This window comes from Oncorhynchus mykiss, chromosome 6 (assembly GCF_013265735.2).
Source record: "Oncorhynchus mykiss isolate Arlee chromosome 6, USDA_OmykA_1.1, whole genome shotgun sequence".
NCBI lineage: Eukaryota > Metazoa > Chordata > Actinopteri > Salmoniformes > Salmonidae > Oncorhynchus > Oncorhynchus mykiss.
In genome coordinates, this window is record NC_048570.1 from 72,662,816 (window position 1) to 72,683,683 (window position 20,868).

General features: G+C 42.8%; 2 protein-coding genes across 5 annotated transcripts; both read left to right on the forward strand.

Moving 5' to 3' along the window:
- Positions 1 to 2,725: 2,725 nt before the first annotated feature.
- saa (serum amyloid A) lies at positions 2,726 to 3,895 on the forward strand. The gene is given in 4 exon segments (NM_001124436.1): positions 2,726 to 2,782; positions 2,901 to 3,006; positions 3,214 to 3,352; positions 3,562 to 3,895. Coding segments are annotated over 3 exon segments (366 nt in total). The 5' UTR covers positions 2,726 to 2,782; positions 2,901 to 2,918; the 3' UTR covers positions 3,701 to 3,895.
- Positions 3,896 to 5,049: 1,154 nt separating this feature from the next.
- Positions 5,050 to 9,863, forward strand: LOC110518525 (mitochondrial glutamate carrier 1-like). Of its 4 annotated transcripts, none has more exons than XM_036980910.1 (8): positions 5,050 to 5,152; positions 6,534 to 6,610; positions 6,816 to 6,941; positions 7,091 to 7,146; positions 7,262 to 7,352; positions 8,069 to 8,126; positions 8,692 to 8,752; positions 9,052 to 9,863. In XM_036980910.1, the coding sequence occupies exons 2-8, from the start codon at positions 6,591 to 6,593 to the stop codon at positions 9,285 to 9,287; spliced, it is 648 nt and encodes a 215-aa protein (XP_036836805.1). In that variant the 5' UTR covers positions 5,050 to 5,152; positions 6,534 to 6,590; the 3' UTR covers positions 9,288 to 9,863. The 4 variants fall into 4 exon arrangements, with proteins under 4 accessions (XP_036836805.1, XP_036836804.1, XP_036836803.1 ...); XM_036980909.1 differs by lacking the exon at positions 5,050 to 5,152 and adding an exon at positions 6,172 to 6,316 and having other exon boundaries at positions 6,436 to 6,610; XM_036980908.1 differs by lacking the exon at positions 5,050 to 5,152 and adding an exon at positions 6,173 to 6,347 and having other exon boundaries at positions 9,052 to 9,862.
- The last annotated feature ends 11,005 nt before the right edge of the window (positions 9,864 to 20,868 follow it).

A 20,868-nucleotide genomic window follows, 5' to 3' on the forward strand; every position in this document is an offset into this window, starting at 1 on the left:
TATAACAGTTTGGGTCTAGAGGGTCTCCCCCTTTGAAGAGGGGGATGACCGGGGCAGCTTTCCAATCTTTGTTGGATCTCAGACGATACGAAAGAGAGGTTGAACAAGCTAGTAATAGGGGTTGCAACATTTTCAGCTGATAATTTTAGAGGGAGAGAGTCCAGATTTTCTAGCCCATCTGATTTTAGGGATCCAGACTTTGCAGCTCTTTCAGAACATCTGTATTCTACAGATTTTCAAAATATTCTATCCACATACCGTCCAAAATGTCTATACATCCCATCACACACACATATATATATTTACACTATGGACTCATTGCTTGTCGTATCATTTTTATATTTCTTAATTCCATTCTTTTACTTTTAGATCTGTGTGTATTGTTGTAAATTGTTAGATATTACTGCACTGCTGGAGATATTAACACAAGCATTTTGCTACACCCGCAAAACATCTGCTAAATATATGTATGCAACCAATAAAAATAGATTTTTATTTGTAAACAAGAGTAATTGTGACCAGTAGCAGGATGAATAATGTTGAAGTCAAAAGTTTACATACACCTTAGCCAAATACATTTAAACTCAGTTTTTTCACAATTCCTGACATTAAATCCTAGTAAAAAATTCCTGTTTTAGGTCAGTTAGGATCACCACTTTATTTTAAGAATGTGAAATGTCAGAATAATAGTAGAATGATTTATTTACGCTTTTATTTCTTTCATCACATTCCCAGTGGGTCAGAAGTTTACATACACTCAATTAGTTTTTGGTAGCATTGCATTTAAATTGATTCACTTGGGTCAAACATTCCAGGTAGCCTTCCACAAGCTTCCCACAATAAGTTGGGTGAATTTTGGCCCATTCCTCCTGACAGAGCTGGTGTAACTGAGTCAGGTTTGCAGGCCTCCCTTGCTCGTACACGCTTTTTCAGTTCTGCCCACACTTTTTCTATGGGATTGAGGTCAGGGCTTTGTGATGGCCACTCCAATACCTTGACTTTGTTGACCTTAAGCCATTTTGCCACAACTTTGGAAGTATGCTTGGGGTCATTTTCCATTTGGAAGACCCATTTGCGACCAAGCTTTAACTTCCTGATTGATGTCTTGAGATCTTCAAAATACCCACATAATGTTCCATCCTCATGATGCCAACTATTTTGTGAAATGCCTCGTCCCTCCTGCAACAAAGCATCCCCACAACATGATGCTGCCACCCCTGTGCTTCACATTTGGGATGGTGTTCTTCGGGCTTGCAAACTTCCCCTTTTACCTCCAAACATAACGATGTTCATTAAGGCCAAACTGTTCTATTTTTGTTTCATCAGACCAGAGGACATTTCTTCAAAAAGTACGATCTTTGTCCCCATGTGCAGTTACAAACCGTAGTCTGGCTTTTTTATGGCGGTTTTGGAGCAGTGGCTTCTTCCTTGCTGAGCGGCCTTTCAGGTTATGTCGATATATGACTCGTTTTGCTGTGGATATAGATACTTTTGTACCTGTTTCCTCCAGCATCTTCACAAGGTCCTTTGCTGTTGTTCTGCGATTGATTTTCACTTTTCACAACAAAGTACGTTCATCTAGGAGACAGAACGCGTCTCCTTCCTGAGCGGTATGACGGCTGTGTGGTTCCATGGTGTTTATACTTGTGTACTATTGTTTGTACAGATGAATGTGGTACCTTCAGGCATTTGGACATTCCTCCCAAGGATGAACAAGACTTGTGGAGGTCTACAATTTGTTTTCTGAGGTCTTGGCTGATAACTTTTGATTTTCCCACGATGTCAAGCAAAGAGGCACAGAGTTTGAAGGTAGGCCTTGAAATACATCCACAGGTACACCTCCAATTGACTCAAATTATGTCAATTACCCTATCAAAAGCTTCAAAAGCCATGACATCATTTTCTGGAATTTTCCAAGTTGTTTAAAAGACACAGTCAACTTAGTGTATGGAAACTTCTGACCCACTGGAATTGTGCTACAGTTAATTATAAGTTAAATAATCTGTCTGTAAACAATTGTTGGAAAATTATGTCCTAATCAACTTGTAAAACTATAGTTTATTAACAAGAAATGTGTGGAGTGGTTGAAAAACGAGTTTTAATGACTCCAACCTAAGTGTATGTAAACTTCCTTCTTCAACTGTAAATAGATACTAATGGTAAAGGCAAGCAATAATCAATGAACAGCAGCATAGGTGTGAGGGGGAGCAGTAATTGTGTAACCCGTAAGATAAAGGTGCCAACTGTAAGATTTGGACATGCAAATTGCCTTTAATGTCTATGTCTATTAAATACCTGTATTCTACCCTATTATAGTAGTCTATAATGAATCATATCATAAGGATTCATTCTCTCATATTAGGTGAGAGGCAAACTTTTGGAACCTCAACCATCATGACAATTACGACATTAAAAGCAGAAAAACAAACTGCTCCCCCATTAGTCTTATTAATACAGACACATCACATTTTGATGCCTTGTTTTTTTAAGCTGTAGGCCTAGTTACACAATTGAGGAGTATCCTCCTTATTGCCCAAGGCTTCAGAGCACGTCCTCTAATTCATCTTGTCATGACCTGGAAATTTCTCATCTTGTGTTCCCGGGCATACACTTCTGATCGTAATAGCTTGGGAGGACGAAGTTAGGGAATTCCAGCTTTTGGAAAAACAGAACTCCTCCCTGGTCTGAGTGGAATATAAGAACAAGCTGCAGACCACAAACCAACACAAAACACAAGGGAGTTCAAACTGCCTGACTGACTAACTAACTAAGGAGCTAGAAGGTAAGCGATAACTCTCTTATATGAGGCAGTCTGAGTTTAAGTTTAATAAATTATCTGTAAATATGTTAGCAATTCATATAGTGGCCTATGCTCTCTCTCACCCTCGTGTTTCCTTCAGTTTGTCGCATCTGCAAGTATGAAGCTGCTTCTAGCTGGACTTGTTCTGACCCTCGTTGTAGGAGCTCAAGCTCAGTGGTACCGCTTCCCTGGTGAAGCTGCTCAAGGTCCGTTTATACACTTTAATCATTGTTTCTTCATTGTTGACAGAAATAGATACAGAAACCAGTAGCAACAAATCTATCAAGAGCGACATGTACTGTATTTGAGGACTCCTTTAAAGTCATTGTTATTTCTTGAGGCTAGTGGTTTGAAAAGTTGTAAAGTTCATTGAAAGTGTCAAACTCAACATCTGTGTCCTCCTGACCCTGCAGGTGCTAAAGACATGTGGCGTGCATATGGCGACATGAAGGACGCCAACTGGAAAAACTCAGACAAGTACTTTCACGCTCGGGGCAACTATGATGCTGCCAGGAGAGGACCAGGGGGCAGGTGGGCAGCAACAGTCATCAGGTGGGTGATTCTCAAATATCTGTGTGATGCTTATAATGTGGTTCAGTTGGTCATCAAATTATCTCATAAAAACATTCCCCTTTCTCTAATTAGATCTTTATGCCACTTTTTGTAAAAAAAATAAAAAATGTCTGGTCAGAAAGACAATTTTACCATGATTGGTTTACTGTGGTTGGCGAGTTACTTATGTAATATTTCTCCTCTCTCAGTAATGGCCGGGAGATGATTCAGGGTTCCAATGGTCGAGGACACGAGGACTCAGCAGCTGACCAGAAGGCTAACCACTGGGGACGTAATGGAGGGGACCCCAACCGATTCAGACCCCAAGGACTCCCCAAGAACTACTGAACCTACAAAAAGGAGGTTACTAGCCAAACTGAAGGACCAAATTCCAAACAAACATATTGCACTTAATTACTGCTTTTGGTAAAAATGTCATATTCTCAAAAATGATTTCTGCTAATAGACAGGTACATGGTACTGAAACATAGTATACAATGTATTTCAAAAGTGTTGCAAAAATAAAGTGATTACACAACCAGAGACCGAATGTCTTTCTGTATTCAGTATGATATGACTGGGAAGGTTGGAAAGAAATGTTGAAATCCTGAAATGTACACTCAAATGATCTGGTGTTGACATTTTCCCAGTCTTCAACTGGCAACCGGTCAGCCCTTTACAACTAGAAAGAGGAACTTTTGGACAGTGGGGTAGCCGTACATAGTACATGTTTTTCATAGGGTAGACATAGAAGAAGCTGAGAAAAACATAGGATACGTAGAAGAAGCTGAGAAAAACATAGGAGACAAGAGGCTAAGATTATTGCAGATGACGAGGTGATGTGAACTTTGAGGGTGCAACAACAATTATTTTTCTCTGCCCATCCCTAAGCTCCCTCTCTCCAACACAACACACACTGTGTCCTCCCCTTCTCACTTACAACCAATAGATGCTGGTTTAACTGACCACCGATCCACCAAGCCAATTTGTTTAGTGTAACGATATAGCAGGGAATCCTGTTATTAGTGGTGCAGGGGAAGTAAGGAGGCCTGCAGGTACCATATAGGCTTGAACAGCTGGTCCAGGAGGATAAAAAGTGGTAGGTCAGTTCATGATAAATTACAATTATAATATTGGTATCTGCCATGTCCATGTCAGTGTATTTGTTAATCATTGAGGGTCACTGATGAAATCTTTGTGAAAATAGAGACATGCTCTGGAACAAAGCTGGTGCCAGGCTATCCTTGTTGTGACATCACAAGAGAAGCATGGGGAGAGAGGCCAAAGAGGAGAGGATGGATGCCCCTGCTGTTAATCAATGGAACATGACAGTTTGAATGAGGATTCAATTCAACATACTATGCAACTCTATTGAGACCGGAGGTGAGACCAGTAGGCTATGTATAAGTTGACACAGATAGATAACATGCATAAAATTAGCATACAGCTAGGCTTTTGAACATAACCACTCATTATTACAGAATGCAGAATTACAGGCGTACTGTAAAATATGCACAGACATACAATGTTTTGATGAGCCTGACCACACCTCCACACAAGCAACCAATGAGAGTATGGTTCAAAGTACTGTACCAGCTTCTTGGAACAGACTTTGAACAGAGTGAGTGAGTGAGTGAGTGAGTGAGTGAGTGAGTGAGTGAGTGAGTGAGTGAGTGAGTGAGTGAGTGAGTGAGTGAGTGAGTCAGACCGACAGACAGACAGAGAGAGAGAGAAAAAGAGAGACAGAGAGAGACAGAGAGATGAGCTAAGAAATTGTAACACAGAGGAATTGTAACTCAGGTATTTGAGTGATTTTGCTTTCCTAGATTTTCTCTTTTTTGGCACTCTTAATTTGAAAATATGAACTTTAGGGCTCAAAGTGAGGTCAATAGCAATAGATTTTGCAATTTCAAATATCATAGATTTTGCTATATCATTATTAACTACCTGAGATGTGAAATGGGTAGCAACAGGGTTCTGCTTCACCAAGTGGAAATAAGTAGCCTCAGCAGTTGCACTCAGCATCGATGTGATGAGCCCTGAAATGCAGCAAGGAAAACATAAGCATCATGTATTGAATACCCGATCTGTGTATACATTTATGTGGAAGGTTAACCGGGTGAGCAATGATGTGTAGTTAACGGGGGTGAATTATGTTAAGTCAGGTTTACCTGACAATCATAACACTCAAATCTGAATGTGCAAGGCAGGTAGGTGGTGGAATGGGCTTAGTGCTACGTGGAAGTATTTATTCATGATGTATTAACAAACTAGATGTGGTAAGTCTCTCCATTACCACATGTAATCCATTCCTGGCAATGAAAAATACATGAGCTCATACTGTACATATAAATGAAAAGCAGACATTGAGTAGACAGACCACTCCTGTGCCTTCTCTTAGGTACTATTCTATGACCAAGGTCCCCCCCTCCCCACACACCCACACCCACACGCACGCACACACACACACACACACACACACACACACACACACACACACACACACACACACACACACACACACACACACACACACACACACACACACACACACAGTAGATCCTTTTATAAAGACAACAAAGCAAAATATTCGGTCAAAGATATATTGTTACATGCCTGCAAAGAGAGAAGGAGTGCTGTGAGCTGACAGAATATACCTCAAACAGAAAAACACCCATATTTCTAATCACAGTATTGGATGTCCCATCTCCCTCTCTCTTTCTCTGCTTTCTCTTGCTCCATTCAAATACAATGCACACACACAAATCAGGAGAGATCTGGGAGGAGTAGGAGTAGAGGAAATAGAAGAGTTTGGGATAGAATTAGGGTTGAGAGAGGAGTGGAGGGGAAGGATTGATGTGATTGGTCCAGAAGGAGGGTGGCTGTACAGTCATATTCTTCTGAAAGCATGGCTCAATGAATGAACACTCTTCATTTCAGGTAGCCAGCCAACACAACATTGAGGTAAATGCTATTATGCCCAGGGATAAGCCAGGTACTTTCCACGCACAGATGTTTCTCAAAGCTTTAACTGAGTGTCAGACTACTGTTCTGATATGGATTTGTACTCTGTTCTTTTCCAGTTCTCCTCCACAGCTGACTGAAACTGACAGTTGAACATTGGCTGGTTGACTGAGGTATTATCCATCCATCTTCCACTAATCCATTGTTTTCCTTGCAGATCACGTTTACAGATACACAGACAGAGAAACTGCCAAGGTAACTGTGTCTCAGATAGATGGCTGACAAGCAGATCAGGTAAGTGCGGATAAGGATATTGATGGAAACAGATGAATCTGAGAATATTTTATCACATTTTTTAATTAATGTTCCATTTTGAGTCTTGAAGTAATCCTCCACCATTTTCCAGCTCTCTCATTCTTGTTTTTAACTTTTTTTTATTGATTGGTTATTGTCACCTTTTTGAACCCTTCTCACTCTTCTCTCTTTCTCTCCCTCTCAGTTTACCTGCCAAATTGATCAACGGGGGAATTGCTGGACTGATTGGTGTGACATGTGTATTTCCTATTGACCTAGCCAAGACCCGTCTCCAGAACCAGCAAAATGGTTCCCGTCTCTATACCAGCATGTATGTACAATGTTGTTCAACACACTCTTTTAACCAGTCAAAAAAAGTAAAAAATCTAAAACAAACTTGCAGTTTGCTTGTAGTATCTGCTTACCTCTGGTTGATTCTCTGAGTCCTTTGCACAGTAATCCTTTGTGTTCACAACACAGGTCAGATTGCCTTATCAAGACCATCCAATCAGAGGGGTACTTTGGCATGTACAGAGGTAGGACAAAATTGTGTGTGTGTGTGTGCATGCGTGTGTGTGTGCGTGTGTGCACACAGGTTTGAGCATGTTCTTTGTTTATGATTCTGTGTATCTCTATTTCTTTAACCATTAGGTGCTGCTGTGAACCTGACTCTGGTCACTCCAGAGAAGGCCATCAAACTAGCTGCCAATGACTTCTTTAGACAGCACCTGTCCAAGGATGGGTGAGTAGTGCTCAGAGGCGTCTTTCAAACACCTACCTGTCAAATACAATCCTACACCAGTCGTAACTGACTGGTACACCAACCTCTTTCCCACTCTGATCTCTTTGAATAGATGTACTTGAAAGATGTATTATATACTATATCAGCTTTAACTAACTTCTTGTTTGGATTTGATATACATATCACAAATAGGATTGTAATAATATCTCACTATGTGCTGGGATCTAGTGGTAATACGTAGAAGTATAAATATTTTGTAAACACACATCATGGTTGATAAGACCAATCCCACAGGCCCCTGCAGCATTATCCGCATGACATACCTGGGCTATCTTTAGCATCCCTCAACATTTCCATGGGGACCAACAACATGGCTGATAAATTATTGAGTGACCTGCGCTAGTGAACTGGTGAATTATTAACATGTTTCTAAGACTGTGTGAGTGCGTGTGTGTGTGCATGTATGTATGTATGTATTTGTGTGTGTGTGTGTGTGTGTGTCTTTATGTATGTTTCTTTATGTGTATGTTATGTTTGGTATGTTTATTGTATTATGCATGTTTATGGTCATGGCCTATGTGTATAGAAACAGAGAGTTTTATGTTGTATGCCTTTTGTTTAATGTATGGAAATCACTTGAGATAACACCAGAACATCCAGGGAAATGAGCAAAGTCATTGAACCAAAATAATTATGACATTTGTTCTCTCTCTCAGTCAGAAGCTTAGCCTGCTGAGGGAGATGCTGGCGGGTTGTGGTGCTGGTACATGTCAGGTAAGATCAGTTTGGGTATCAGCCTCAGACAGCTTTCTACTACCATCTTGTGGCTCAACAGTAATTATGCACAATAGTTGTGTGTCTGCCTGGGTATTTGAACTCTTCTGAAACACAGTCACACTGTCTCTCCATCTCTCTGTCTCTCCATCTCTCCGTGTCTCCATCTCTGTCTCTCCATCTCTCTGTGTCTCCATCTCTTTGTCTCTCCATCTCTCTCTCTCCATCTCTATGTCTCTCCATCTCTCTGTCTCTCCATCTCTTTGTCTCTCCATCTCTCTGTCTCTCCATCTCTCTGTGTCTCCATCTCTCTGTCTCTCCATCTCTTTGTCTCTCCATCTCTTTGTCTCTCCATCTCTCCATCTCTCTGTGTCTCCATCTCTCTGTCTCTCCATCTCTTTGTCTCTCCATCTCTTTGTCTCTCCATCTCTTTGTCTCTCCATCTCTGTCTCTCCATCTCTCTGTCTCTCCATCTCTCTGTCTCTCCATCTCTCTGTGTCTCCATCTCTCTGTCTCTCCATCTCTCTGTGTCTCCATCTCTTTGTCTCTCCATCTCTTGGTGCAGGTCATCATCACCACTCCCATGGAGATGCTAAAGATTCAGTTACAGGATGCAGGGCGGATAGGTGAGAGATGGGTAGAAGAAGGAGAGAGGAGGTTGTATGTTCCCCTGTTCCCAGTCACTGTTTCATGACTAACCAATATATTGTCAGCCAAACAGACACAAACAGATCACAGAGATCTGATCAGTTAGAACCCGTAACAACCACCATTGTTTTTGTATCAATGTAAAATAGTTACTCTCCCCACATACTCCCCACATTAAATTTTGTTTGACAACTACTCCTGAGGCATTCCTGCTTCTCTGTCCCTGGTTAACGATGTCACAGTGATGATATTGATGATGTTTTGTGTGTTATGACAGAGGATCAGAGGAAGCTGATGTCCCAGGCTGCAGTTGGGGACCCTGGGGTCCCAGTGGAGTTGAGGTCCCATACAGCAATGCAGCTCACCCGGGAGACGGTAAGAACATCTCTGTACAGCAATGCAGCTTACAAGTGCATGGTAAGGACAGTTGTGTGTGTGTATACATGTATGAGTGTGTATACAGTTGTGTGGTTTTTCCATGCATCGGCAAGACAGAACAGCTGCCTCCGGTAAGACAAGGGGTGGAGGTCTGTGTCTATTTGTCAATAACAGCAGGTGCGCAAATTCAAATATTAAGGAAGTCTCGAGGTTTTGCTTGCCTGAGGTACAGTATCTCTTGATAAGCTGTAGAGTACACTATTTACCAAGAGAGTGTTCATCTATATTTTTCGTAGCTGTCTATTTTCCACCACAAACCAATGCTGGCACTAAGACCGCACTCAACGAGCTCTATAAAGCTATAAGCAAACAAGAAAATGCTCATCCAGAGGCGGTGCCCCTAGTGGCCAAGGACTTTAATATAGAAAAACTCAAATCTGTTTTACCTGTTACATGTGCAAGAAGAGAGGAAAAAGACTCTAGACTACCTTTACTCCAAACACAAAAATGCGTACAAAGCTCTCCCTCGCCCTCCATTTGGCAAATCTGACCATAATTTCCCCTCCTGATTCCTGCTTACAAACAAAAACTAAAGCAGGAAGTACCAGTGACTCACTCAATATGGAGGTAGTCAGATTACGCAAATTAGAGGTCGACCGATTGTGATTTATCAACACCGATGCCGATTATTGGAGGACCAAAAAAAGCCGATACCGATCAATCGGCCGATTTAAAAAAATATGTATTTGTGATAATGACAATTACAACAATACTGAATGAACACTTATTTTAACTTAATATAATACATCAATAAAATCAATTTAGCCTCAAATAAAATGAAACATGTTCAATTTGGTTTAAATAATGCAAAAACAAAGTGTTGGAGAAGAAAGTAAAAGTGCAATATGTGCCATGTAAAAAGCTAATGTTTAAGTTCCTTGCTCAGAACATGAGAACATATGAAATCTGGTGGTTCCTTTTAACAGGAGTCTTCAATATTCACAGGTAAGAAGTTTAAGGTTGTAGTTATTATAGGAATTATAGGACAATTTCTCTCTATACGATTTGTATTTCATATACCTTTGACTATTGGATGTTCTTATAGGCACTTTAGTATTGCCAGTGTAACAGTATAGCTTCCGTCCCTCTTCTCGTTCCTACCTGGGCTCGAACCAAGAACACATCGACAACAGCCACCCTTGAAGCAGCGTTACCCATCGCACCACAAAAGCTGGTATGGGTAGTCAACAACACATCTGCCACGCTGATCCTTAACACGGGGGCCCCTTAGGGGTGCGTGCTTAGTCCCCTCCTGTACTACCTGCTCACCCATGACTGCGTGGCCAAGCACGACTCCAACACCATCATTAAGTTTGCAGACGACACAGCGGTGGTAGGCCTGATCACCGACAACGATGAGACAGCCTATAGGGAGGAGGTCAGAGATCTGGAAGTGTGGTGCCAGGACAACAAGCTCTCCCTCAATGTGATCAAGACAAAGGAGATTATCGTGGACTACAGGAAAAGGAGGGCCGAGCACGTACCCATTCTCATCGACGGGGCTGTACTGGAGCAGGTTGTGAACTTCAAGTTCCATGGTGTCCACATCACCAACACACTATCATGGTCCACACACACCAAGACAGTCATGAGGAGAGCAGGACAATGCCTATTCCCCTAAAGATTTGGCATGGGTCCTCAGATCCTCAAAAAGTTCTACAGCTGCACCATCGAGAGCATCCTGAATGGTTGCATCACCGCCTGGTATGGCAACTGCTCGGGCTTCGATCGCAAGGGGCTACAGAGGCTAGTACGTACGGCCCAGTACATCACTGGGGTCAAGCTTCCTGCGACATATATAGGTCCTGACCTATATACCAGTCATTGTCATAGAAAGGCCCTTATTTTTCTTTAAACTACATTGTTGGTTAAGGGCTTGTAAGTAAGCATTTCACGGTAAGGTCTACCTGTTGTATTTGGCACATGTGACAAATAAAATGTGATTTGATTTGATTGTGCCTGCCGTAAGCCAATTGATACAGTATGTGTATTACAGTGATTAAGACCAGAATTCAGACCATGACACGGGGAAGTCAGGAGGGCACCTACAACGGAGTGACAGAATGCATCAGGTAACCTCTCCTTCTCACTCTAACTCTTCCACTGCTTCCCTCCTGGTTTTGACAGGCCCTTTCTGATCGATCACATCCATATTATCTGATGGTAGAACATTAAAACATCTACTGGTACTATGAAATAAACTGAGAAGGCATTTTAGACTAGAAAATTCAGTACATGTGGGATAAAAAATGTCACGATCGTCCTGATGGAAACACCAGATTTGTCGTAAACTTTCCAAATATTGAATAAACTAAATACAATAGACAAGGTGGGATCTTTTTGTCTGTAAAATGAATTATGCGAGAGATGGTGGCGGAAAGGCTTTTAAGTGCAAATATTGATTTAATAAAGTCATCTTGCAGTCACAAGATGAAATGTGTGGTCCTCCCTCTAAAACTTTGGAAAGCATACAGTTTATTAGGCTACAGATGAAATAAACTATGATGAACTTCACAGCATGGTGAAATTGCAAAGTGATGAGCTTGATGCTCCTTTCCCAAAAATATTGAGGGTCTTATTCTGGTGACAAAATTAACAACAAGTGCTTGGCTGCCATTTCACGATTAAAAAGAATCTCGCTCTCATGTCCATGAACTCATTCTGATTTGTTGTGGCCCCCACAATCATTAAAGTTGCCCATCCCTGATGTAGGCTATACCCGCACTGTATCTACGAGCTGTCGGCTAGAGTGCATGTACCAACAACAGAGTGGGCACATCCGCTATATTAACTCAATATTTTTTGTAACAAAACCATCAGTTGAAAATGTAATGGAAACCCTCCCTCCCTGAAGAAGGCCATGCTGCCGAAATGCGTCAAATTGGATGGAAACCTCGCTATAGATTAAGATTTGAGATGTATATTAAAAAGGTTTTGTGGCAAAACGCTATATATCCATTTTTTAGCTGGAATGGAATGTTTGTATCCTGCAGATTTGACATATTGACGTATTACTTTATTGATCATTTTGTAAATATGTATTTAAAAAAAAAATGATGTCACCAACAGACATATCAGTAGATTGGAATTTTAATGATATCTAGTTTATGTACACCAGTGGAGACTGCTGAGGGGTGGACAGCTCAAAATAATGGCTGGAATGGAGTAAATGGAATGGTACCAAACATGTTGTTCCCAGTGTTCCTCAACTAACCTCACTACTCACTGGACCCTTATGATCACTCGGCTAAGCATGCCTCTCCTTAATGTCAATATGCCTTGTCCATTGCTGTTCTGGTTAGTGTTTATTGTCTTATTTCACTGTAGAGCCTCTAGCCCTGCTCATTATACCTTATCCAACCTTTCAGTTCCACCACCCACACATGCGATGACATCACCTGGTTTCAATGATGTTTATAGAGACAATATCTCTCTCATCATCACTCAATGCCTAGGTTTACCTCCACTGTATTCACATCCTACCATACCTTTGTCTGTACATTATACCTTCAAGCTATTTCATCGCCTCCAGAAACCTGCTCCTTTTACTCTCTGTTCTGGACGTCCTAGACGACCAATTATCATAGCTTTTAGCCGTACCCTTATCCTACTCCTCCTCTGTTCCTCTGGTGATGTAGAGGTGAATCCAAGCCCTGCAGTGCCTAGCTCCACTCCTATTCCCCAGGCGCTCTCTTTTGATGACTTCTGTAACCGTAATAGCCTTGATTTCATGCATGTTGACATTAGAAGCCTCCTCCCTAAGTTTGTTTTATTCACTGCTTTAGCACACTCTGCCAACCCGGATGTCCTAGCCATGTCTGAATCCTGGCTTAGGAAGACCACCAAAAACTCTGAAATCTCCACCCCTAACTACAACATTTTCAGACAAGATAGAACGGCCAAAGGGGGCGCTGTTGCAATCTACTGCAGAGATAGCCTGCAGAGTTCTGTCCTACTATCCAGGTCTATACCCAAACAATTTGAACTTCTACTTTTAAAAATCCATCTCTCTAAAAACAAGTCTCTCACCGTTGCCGCCCGCTATAGACCTCCCTCTGCCCCCAGCTGTGCTCCGGACACCATATGTGAACTGATTGCCCCCCATCTATCTTCAGAGCTTGTGCTGCTAGGTGACCTAAACTGGGACATGCTTAACACCCCAGCCATCCTACAATCTAAGCTTGATGCCCTCAATCTCACACAAATTATCAATGAACCTACCAGGTACCACACCAAAGCCGTAAACATGGGGACCCTCATCACTCTCAAACAACGACCTCCACTCATCACTGTCAAACGCTCCCTGAAACACTTCAGCGAGCAGGCCTATCTAATCGACCTGGCACGGGTATCCTGGAAGGATATTGACCTCATCCCGTCAGTAGAGGATGCCTGGTTATTAAAAAAAAGCATTCCTCACCATCTTAAATAAGCATGCCCCATTCAAGAAATGTAGAACCAGGAACAGATATAGCCCTTGGTTCTCTTCAGACCTGACTGCCCTTAATCAACACAAAAACATCCTATGGCGTTCTGCATTAGCATCGAACAGCCCCCGTGATATGCAACTTTTCAGGGAAGTTAGAAACCAATATACACAGGCAGTTAGAAAAGCCAAGGCTAGCTTTTTCAAGCAGAAATTTGCTTCCTGCAACACAAACTCAAAAAAGTTCTGGGACACTGTAAAGTCCATGGAGAATAAGAACACCTCCTCCCAGCTGCCCACTGCACTGAGGATAGGAAACTCTGTCACCACCGAAAAATCCACTATAATTGAGAATTTCAATAAGCATTTTTCTACGGCTGGCCATGCTTTCCACCTGGCTATCCCTACCCCGGTCAACAGCACTGCACCCCCAACAGTAACTTGCCCAAGCCTTCCCCATTTCTCCTTCTCCCAAATCCAATCAGCTGATGTTCTGAAAGAGCTGCAAAATCTGGACCCCTACAAATCAGCCGGGCTAGACAATCTGGACCCTTTCTTTCTAAAACTATCTGCCGAAATTGTTGCAACCCTTATTACTAGCCTGTTCAACCTCTCTTTCGTGTCGTCTTATATTCCCAAAGATTGGAAAGCAGCTGCGGTCATCCTCCTCTTCAAAGGGGGGGACACTCTTGACCCAAACTGCTACAGACCTATATCTATCCTACCCTGCCATGCTAAGGTCTTCGAAAGCCAAGTCAACAAACAGATTACCGACCATTTCGAATCCCACCGCACCTTCTCCGCTATGCAATCTGGTTTCAGAGCTGGTCATGGGTGCACCTCAGCCATGCTCAAGGTCCTAAACGATATCTTAACCGAAATCGATAAGAAACAATACTGTGCAGCCGTATTCATTGACCTGGCCAAGGCTTTCGACTCTGTCAATCACCACATCGTCATCGGCAGACTCGATAGCCTTGGTTTCTCAAATGATTGCCTCGCCTGGTTCACCAACTACTTCTCTGATAGAGTTCAGTGTGTCAAATTGGAGGGCCTGTTGTCCGGGCCTCTGGCAGTCTCTATGGGGGTGCCACAGGGTTCAATTCTTGGGCCGACTCTCTTTTCTGTATACATCAATGATGTCGCTCTTGCTACTGGTGAGTCTCTGATCCACCTCTACGCAGACGACACCATTCTGTATACTTCGGGCCCTTCTTTGGACTCTGTGTTAACAACCCTCCAGACGAGATTTAATGCCATACAACTCTCCTTCCGTGGGCTCCAACTGCTCTTAAATACAAGTAAAACTAAATGCATGCTCTTCAACCGATTGCTGCCTGCACCTGCCCGCCCGTCCAGCATCACTACTCTGGACGGTTCTGACTTAGAATATGTGGACAACTACAAATACCTAGGTGTCGGGTTAGACTGTAAACTCTCCTTCCAGACTCACATCAAACTTCTCCAATCCAAAGTTAAATCTAGAATTGGCTTCCTATTTCACAACAAAGCATCCTTCACTCATGCTGCCAAATGTACCCTCGTAAAACTGACCATCCTACCAATCCTCTACTTCGGCGATGTCATTTACAAAATAGCCTCCAATACCCTACTCAATAAATTGGATGCAGTCTATCACAGTGCCATCCGTTTTGTCACCAAAGCCCCATATACTACCCACCAATGTGACCAGTACACTCTCGTTGGCTGGCCCTCGCTTCATACTCGTTGCCAAACCCACTGGCTCCAGGTCATCTACAAAACCCTGCAAGGTAAAGTCCCCCCTTATCTCAGCTCGCTGGCCACCATTGCAGCACCCACCTGTAGCACGCGCTCCAGCAGGTATATCTCTCTGGTCACCCCCAAAACCATTTCCTCCTTTGGCTGCCTCTCCTTCCAGTTCTCTGCTGCCAATGACTGGAACGAACTGCAAAAATCTCTGAAACTGGAAACACTTATCTCCCTCACTAGCTTTAAGCACCAGCTGTCAGAGCAGCCCACAGATTACTGTACCTGTACATAGCCCATCTATAATTTATCCCAAACAACTACCTCTTCCCTTACTGTATTTATTTATTTTGCTCCTTTGCATCCAATTATTTATATTTCTACCGTGCCAATATTTCAAACCGTGCCAATATATCCTCTAACCAACAGCTTTGAGGGATTGTCAATTTTATTCAACGGGTTACCAACATATTCAACATATTTTAATAAAAATGTCATTTTGATGACGTCTTTCTTACTATTAAATCCTTCACGAGATATATCCTGTCTTGTTTTGCACGCTTTGTACAAAATAATAAAATGCAGTACTACAGGATATTTTTTAACATAGCTCTTTATTAGCTACCTACAACTTGCATGTTCACATATCTCCAACCATGATCAACTGACCATGACCTAACCATCTGGGTGGTCTTAACCAATCATAGCACAGTATGATACGGTGGTAAAATGCATCCAATTATAATTCAGTATGTTTACACATATGAATATTACATCCCCCTTCTTTTAAAACAACAACATGTTTACATATTCTAAGCGTTTCTTTTGAAAACATGCTCTGCAGTTTGAACTCAAGGTAAGTAACCATTTATATTGCATACTACACCAACTGAATCAACATAGACTCTGAACAATGATCCAACATACTGTTACTTTTCAAACAAGGGATTCTCATCAACTCAGCGTTCACAGTAGAAATTACATCTTAACATTTCAAACAAATACAACACCAAAGCATTTCAAGTGAACTTTCAAAAACAACTTTACAGTCAAACTCTTTTAGGGCAGCGACCCGCCTACACCCTTTGACATTTCACAGGTCTAGGACAGCTCTGGGCTTGACCTCTCTTCCTGACCTTGTGCGATATGATGCTGAGCATGCTTCTGTGTCAGTCAACAGTTCTTGTGGTGTTGCAGGTAAGTATGGTGTATGTTGTGTGTGTGTTTAGTCCATCACGCTCTCTTTCAGTGGAAAAGTTAATCTCATCGGTGTCTTGTTCTATTGTGTTCAATAGGTGATGACGATTGCGGCGGTACACCGCTCCTTCTGCGGCGCGGACATGATATGAACATTCAGTGTCAGCTGGCTGGATGACGACTGCTGGCTTCCAGAGGCCATGCTCCTGGATTCTAACTGACTCTCCGTCGATCAGTGGTGACAGTGGTCTAGCTGACCTGTCATAGTATCGCTTTTGTTGTTGTTGTCTCTGTGCACGTTTTTCATGCATTTCCTTGTAGCTGACCTCAGGTTGCAGCTGCTGGTTGGTGCTGGGAAGGATTGAGCGAAGTCTGCGGCTCATCAACAGCTGGGCTGGTGATTTGAAGTTGTCAACTGGAGTGTTGTGGTATTCAAGGAGACTGAGGTAGGGGTCTCTCTCGTCTGCTTTTGCTTTGTCCATGAGTGATTTAGCAATCTGCACAGATTTTTCAGCAAGGTCATTACTTTGAGGGTAATGTGGGCTTGTGGTGACGTGTGAACTTCCATGCTTTTGTGAAGGATTCAAACTCATTTGATTTTGTAACAGGGCCCATTGTCAGATATTAAAGTCTCTACAATACCATGCCTGGCAAAGGCTGCTTTCAGCTTGTGTATCACAGCTGCAGATGTGGTGCTGTGAAGCTTGTCGAGTTCGAAGTATCTGCTGTAGTAGTCCACTGTTACGATGTAGTCCTCGTTGTTCCAGGTGAACAGATCGGTTGCCACGACCTGCCAGGGTCAGTCTGGGATACAGTGAGGTAATATTATCTCTTTGGTGTTTGAGGGGTGTTGTTCAAGACATATGGCACATTTACCAACAATGTCCTCTATTTGTTTGCACATTCCGGGCCAATACAAAATGTCCCGTGCTCTCCGTTTGCACTTTTCCATGCACATGTGTCCGGCATGGCTCTTTGTCAAAATCTCTTCTCTGAGACTGGTAGGAATAATGATTTTCTCTCCCTTGAAAATTATTCCATTGATCTGTGATAGTTCATCACGATGGTTCCAGAATTCTGAGATGCTCTGAGGGCATTTTCTCCTCTCCTCAGGCCATCCATCCTGTATGACTTTCCTCAGCTGTGCGAGTTGTGAGTCCTTTTCTGTTTCTGCTTGGATCTCCTTCAGTTTTGTGTCACTAACTGGTAAGTTGCTGTACACAGTGTGCACTTGCATGTCCATGCCTTCACTGAGGCTGCTGTCCTTATAGGTAAGAAACTTCCTGGAGAGTGTGTCTGCGACAGGGATGTCTTTGCCTGGACGGTGAGTGATTGTGAAGTCGTATTTCCGTAGTCGAAGGATCATTCTCTATAGCCTTGGCGGGGCTTACGTCTTGTAGTGTCCTCATGATTGACTCAAGGGGTTTGTGGTCGGATTCCACAATGACTTGTCGTCCATATACGTACTGATGGAAACGTTTACATCCGAACAGAATGGCGTAGAGATACTTTTCGATTTGAGCGTAGTTGATTTCACAGTCCGTGAGAGATTTGGAAGCGTAGCCGATGGGCTTTCCTTCTTGCAGTAGCACTGCACCTAGTCCATACATCAACGTGTCCACTTGGAGTCTGAGCTCTTTGTTGGGGTCGTAGTAGGCAAGGATTGGTCCTGGTTCTCTCGTGATCAAGTCTTTCACATTCTGGAAAGCAATGTCGTGTTGCTTGTCCCAGAGAAACCCACTGGACCTCTTTAGCAGTTGACGCAGGGGTGCATTAGCATTGGAGAGGCTGGGTGCGAACTTGGCTAAGTAGTTAACCATGCCAAGCACTGTTTCCAGCTCTGCACAGTTCTTTGGTGGCTCCATTTCCTTTATGGCTAAGATCTTCTGTGGATCTGGCTTGATTCCAGTCGCTGTGAGAAGATCTCTGAAGTAGCTGACCTCTGTAGCGCCGACTGTGCTCTTCTCTGGGTTGAGCCGGACTCCTCTCTCGCGGGACCTTTGCAGCATCGCACTGAGGTTTCAGTTGTGCTCCTCTTTGGTTCGACCATAGACAAGGATGTTGTCCACAATTGCCACAACTCCGTTGAGGCCTTCGTACACTTCGTCAATCTTTCGCTGAAACTCGTCTTGGGCTGAGATAATCTCAAAGGCAGGCGACGGAACCAGTAGCGTCCAAACGGTGTGTTGAATGTTGTGAGCTTAGATGACTCTTCTGTGAGCTTGAAAGCCCAGTAGCCTGATCTAGCATCCATGACACTGAAGTAGTGTGCTCCCGCTAGCTTGTGTGTGATGCCATCTAGCGTCGGTAAAGGATAATGGGGGCGTTTGATAGCCTTGTTCAAGTTTCTTGGGTCGAGACATACTTGGAGCTTGCCTGTGCGTGGTTTCTCTACCACCACTAACGCATTTACCCAGTCAGTCGGTTCTGTAACCTTGGTGACTATGTCAGATTGCTCCATGCTCTCCAACTCTTTCTTCAGATGGGCATGGAGAGCAAGGGAAATCTTTCTCGTGGGCAGACCACAGGGGTTGCGTCTGGGTCAAGGTGAATGGTACATTCTCATGGGAATAATCCTATTCCTGTAAAAACATCAGCAAACTCCTCCAGTACATTGTCTGTCTCTACTGGTGCTGTCACTGATAAAACTAGCTTGATGAGGTCCATGTCTAAACATGCTTTAAGACCTTTTACTCTGACACCATGTCTTATTTTGCATGCTTTGTACAAAATAATATAATGCAGTACCACAGGATATTTCCTAATGTATCTCTTTATTAGCTAGCTACAACTTGCATGTTCATGTATCTCCAACCATGATCAACTGACCATGACCTAACCATCTGGGTGGTCTTAACCAATAATAGCACAGTATGATACGGCGGTAAAATGCATCCAATTATAATTCAGTATGTTTACACATATGAAAATTACATATCCCAACACAAATCTAAGGTTGCTCCCCAAGCCGGCTGCTCGTTCGTTCTATGGGTCCGACTCCGTCGTTGTCTTTTTTTTGTATCTATGGACGGACCTAGTTGTTAGTATGGAAATGGAACATTTAGTATGAACTGGCAACATTCTTATCCCTTGCTTTCTAGCTAGCTAATTTACAGTCACATCAAACAGTGCAGCCAGAATAAAAGCAAACTAGCTGCATTTGCGTTTGTTTAAGCTGTTTTCTAGTGACATTTATTTGGATACGTCCATAACAACAAGCAAATGATGCGCAATTTCCCCTGGCATAGCTCTCTCGTCTGGGCACTGGATATTCAGAGGAGCTAGCCAACAACACAGCTAACACAATCACTTCAAACTGTAGCCTAAAAAAGCCTATTCCTGCTCTTTTCCCACGATGCATCAAACACATTTGGTGTGTCGTCATACTGGTCTCTGACTTGTAGTCAGACTTGCTCGTGTGGAACCACCTTAAATTTGCTCCTTTTTTCAAGGCTGATTTTAATGTCACTGAGAAAACAGCAAAGTGTCAAAGATTTATTTTTCGCAAAAAATCCTTTCTGAATTTAAAAGTAATCCTGCCCTTAGTGTACAGTGGGGGGGGGGGGGGGGGGGGGGGGTATATGACATCATCCCATCTAGGGTTCTATATCTATGATCACCAATGTATCATTTGTACAGGTCAAATATATATATATATTTGTCACATTTGACTGTAAAACCTTGCAGTGCTACTGTTTTCTCTGTGAGTGAGGTGGATATATGACATTTTGCAACAACATGATAGTCTCTCTGAAATGAAACAATCTAATGATAGATTTAATATCCATGTGTACCCGATGTGAAATGGCTAGCTAGTTAGCGGTGGTGCGCGCTAGTGGCGTTTCAATCGGTGACGTCACTTGCTCTGAGACCTTGAAGTAGTGGTTCCCCTTGCAATTTTTGTGGAGTGATGTAACGATGCTTCGAGGGTGACTCTTGATGTGGAAGGCCACACTCTTGATGTGGAAGGTCACAGGAAGGCCATAAAGATCATCAAGGACATCAACCACCCGAGCCACTGCCTGTTCACCCCGCTATCATCCAGAAGGCGAGGTCAGTACAGGTGCATCAAAGCTGGGACCGAGAGACTGAAAAACAGCTTCTATCTCAAGGCCATCAGACTGTTAAACAGCCACCACTAACACTGAGTGGCTGCTGCCAACACACTGACACTGACTCAACTCCAGCCACTTTAATAATGGGAATTGATGGGAAATGATGTAAATATATCACTAGCCACTTTAAACAATGCTACCTTATATAAATGTTACTTACCCTACATTATTCATCTCATATGCATATGTA

Excerpts from the sequence above, each read along its gene's own strand:
- LOC110518525 (XM_036980910.1), top strand. The coding sequence starts at position 6,591 with ATGGCTGACAAGCAGATCAG. Across the intron at positions 6,942-7,090 it reads TCCCGTCTCTATACCAGCAT|GTCAGATTGCCTTATCAAGA; the intron begins GTATGTACAATG and ends TTCACAACACAG. Across the intron at positions 7,353-8,068 it reads CAGCACCTGTCCAAGGATGG|TCAGAAGCTTAGCCTGCTGA; the intron begins GTGAGTAGTGCT and ends TCTCTCTCTCAG.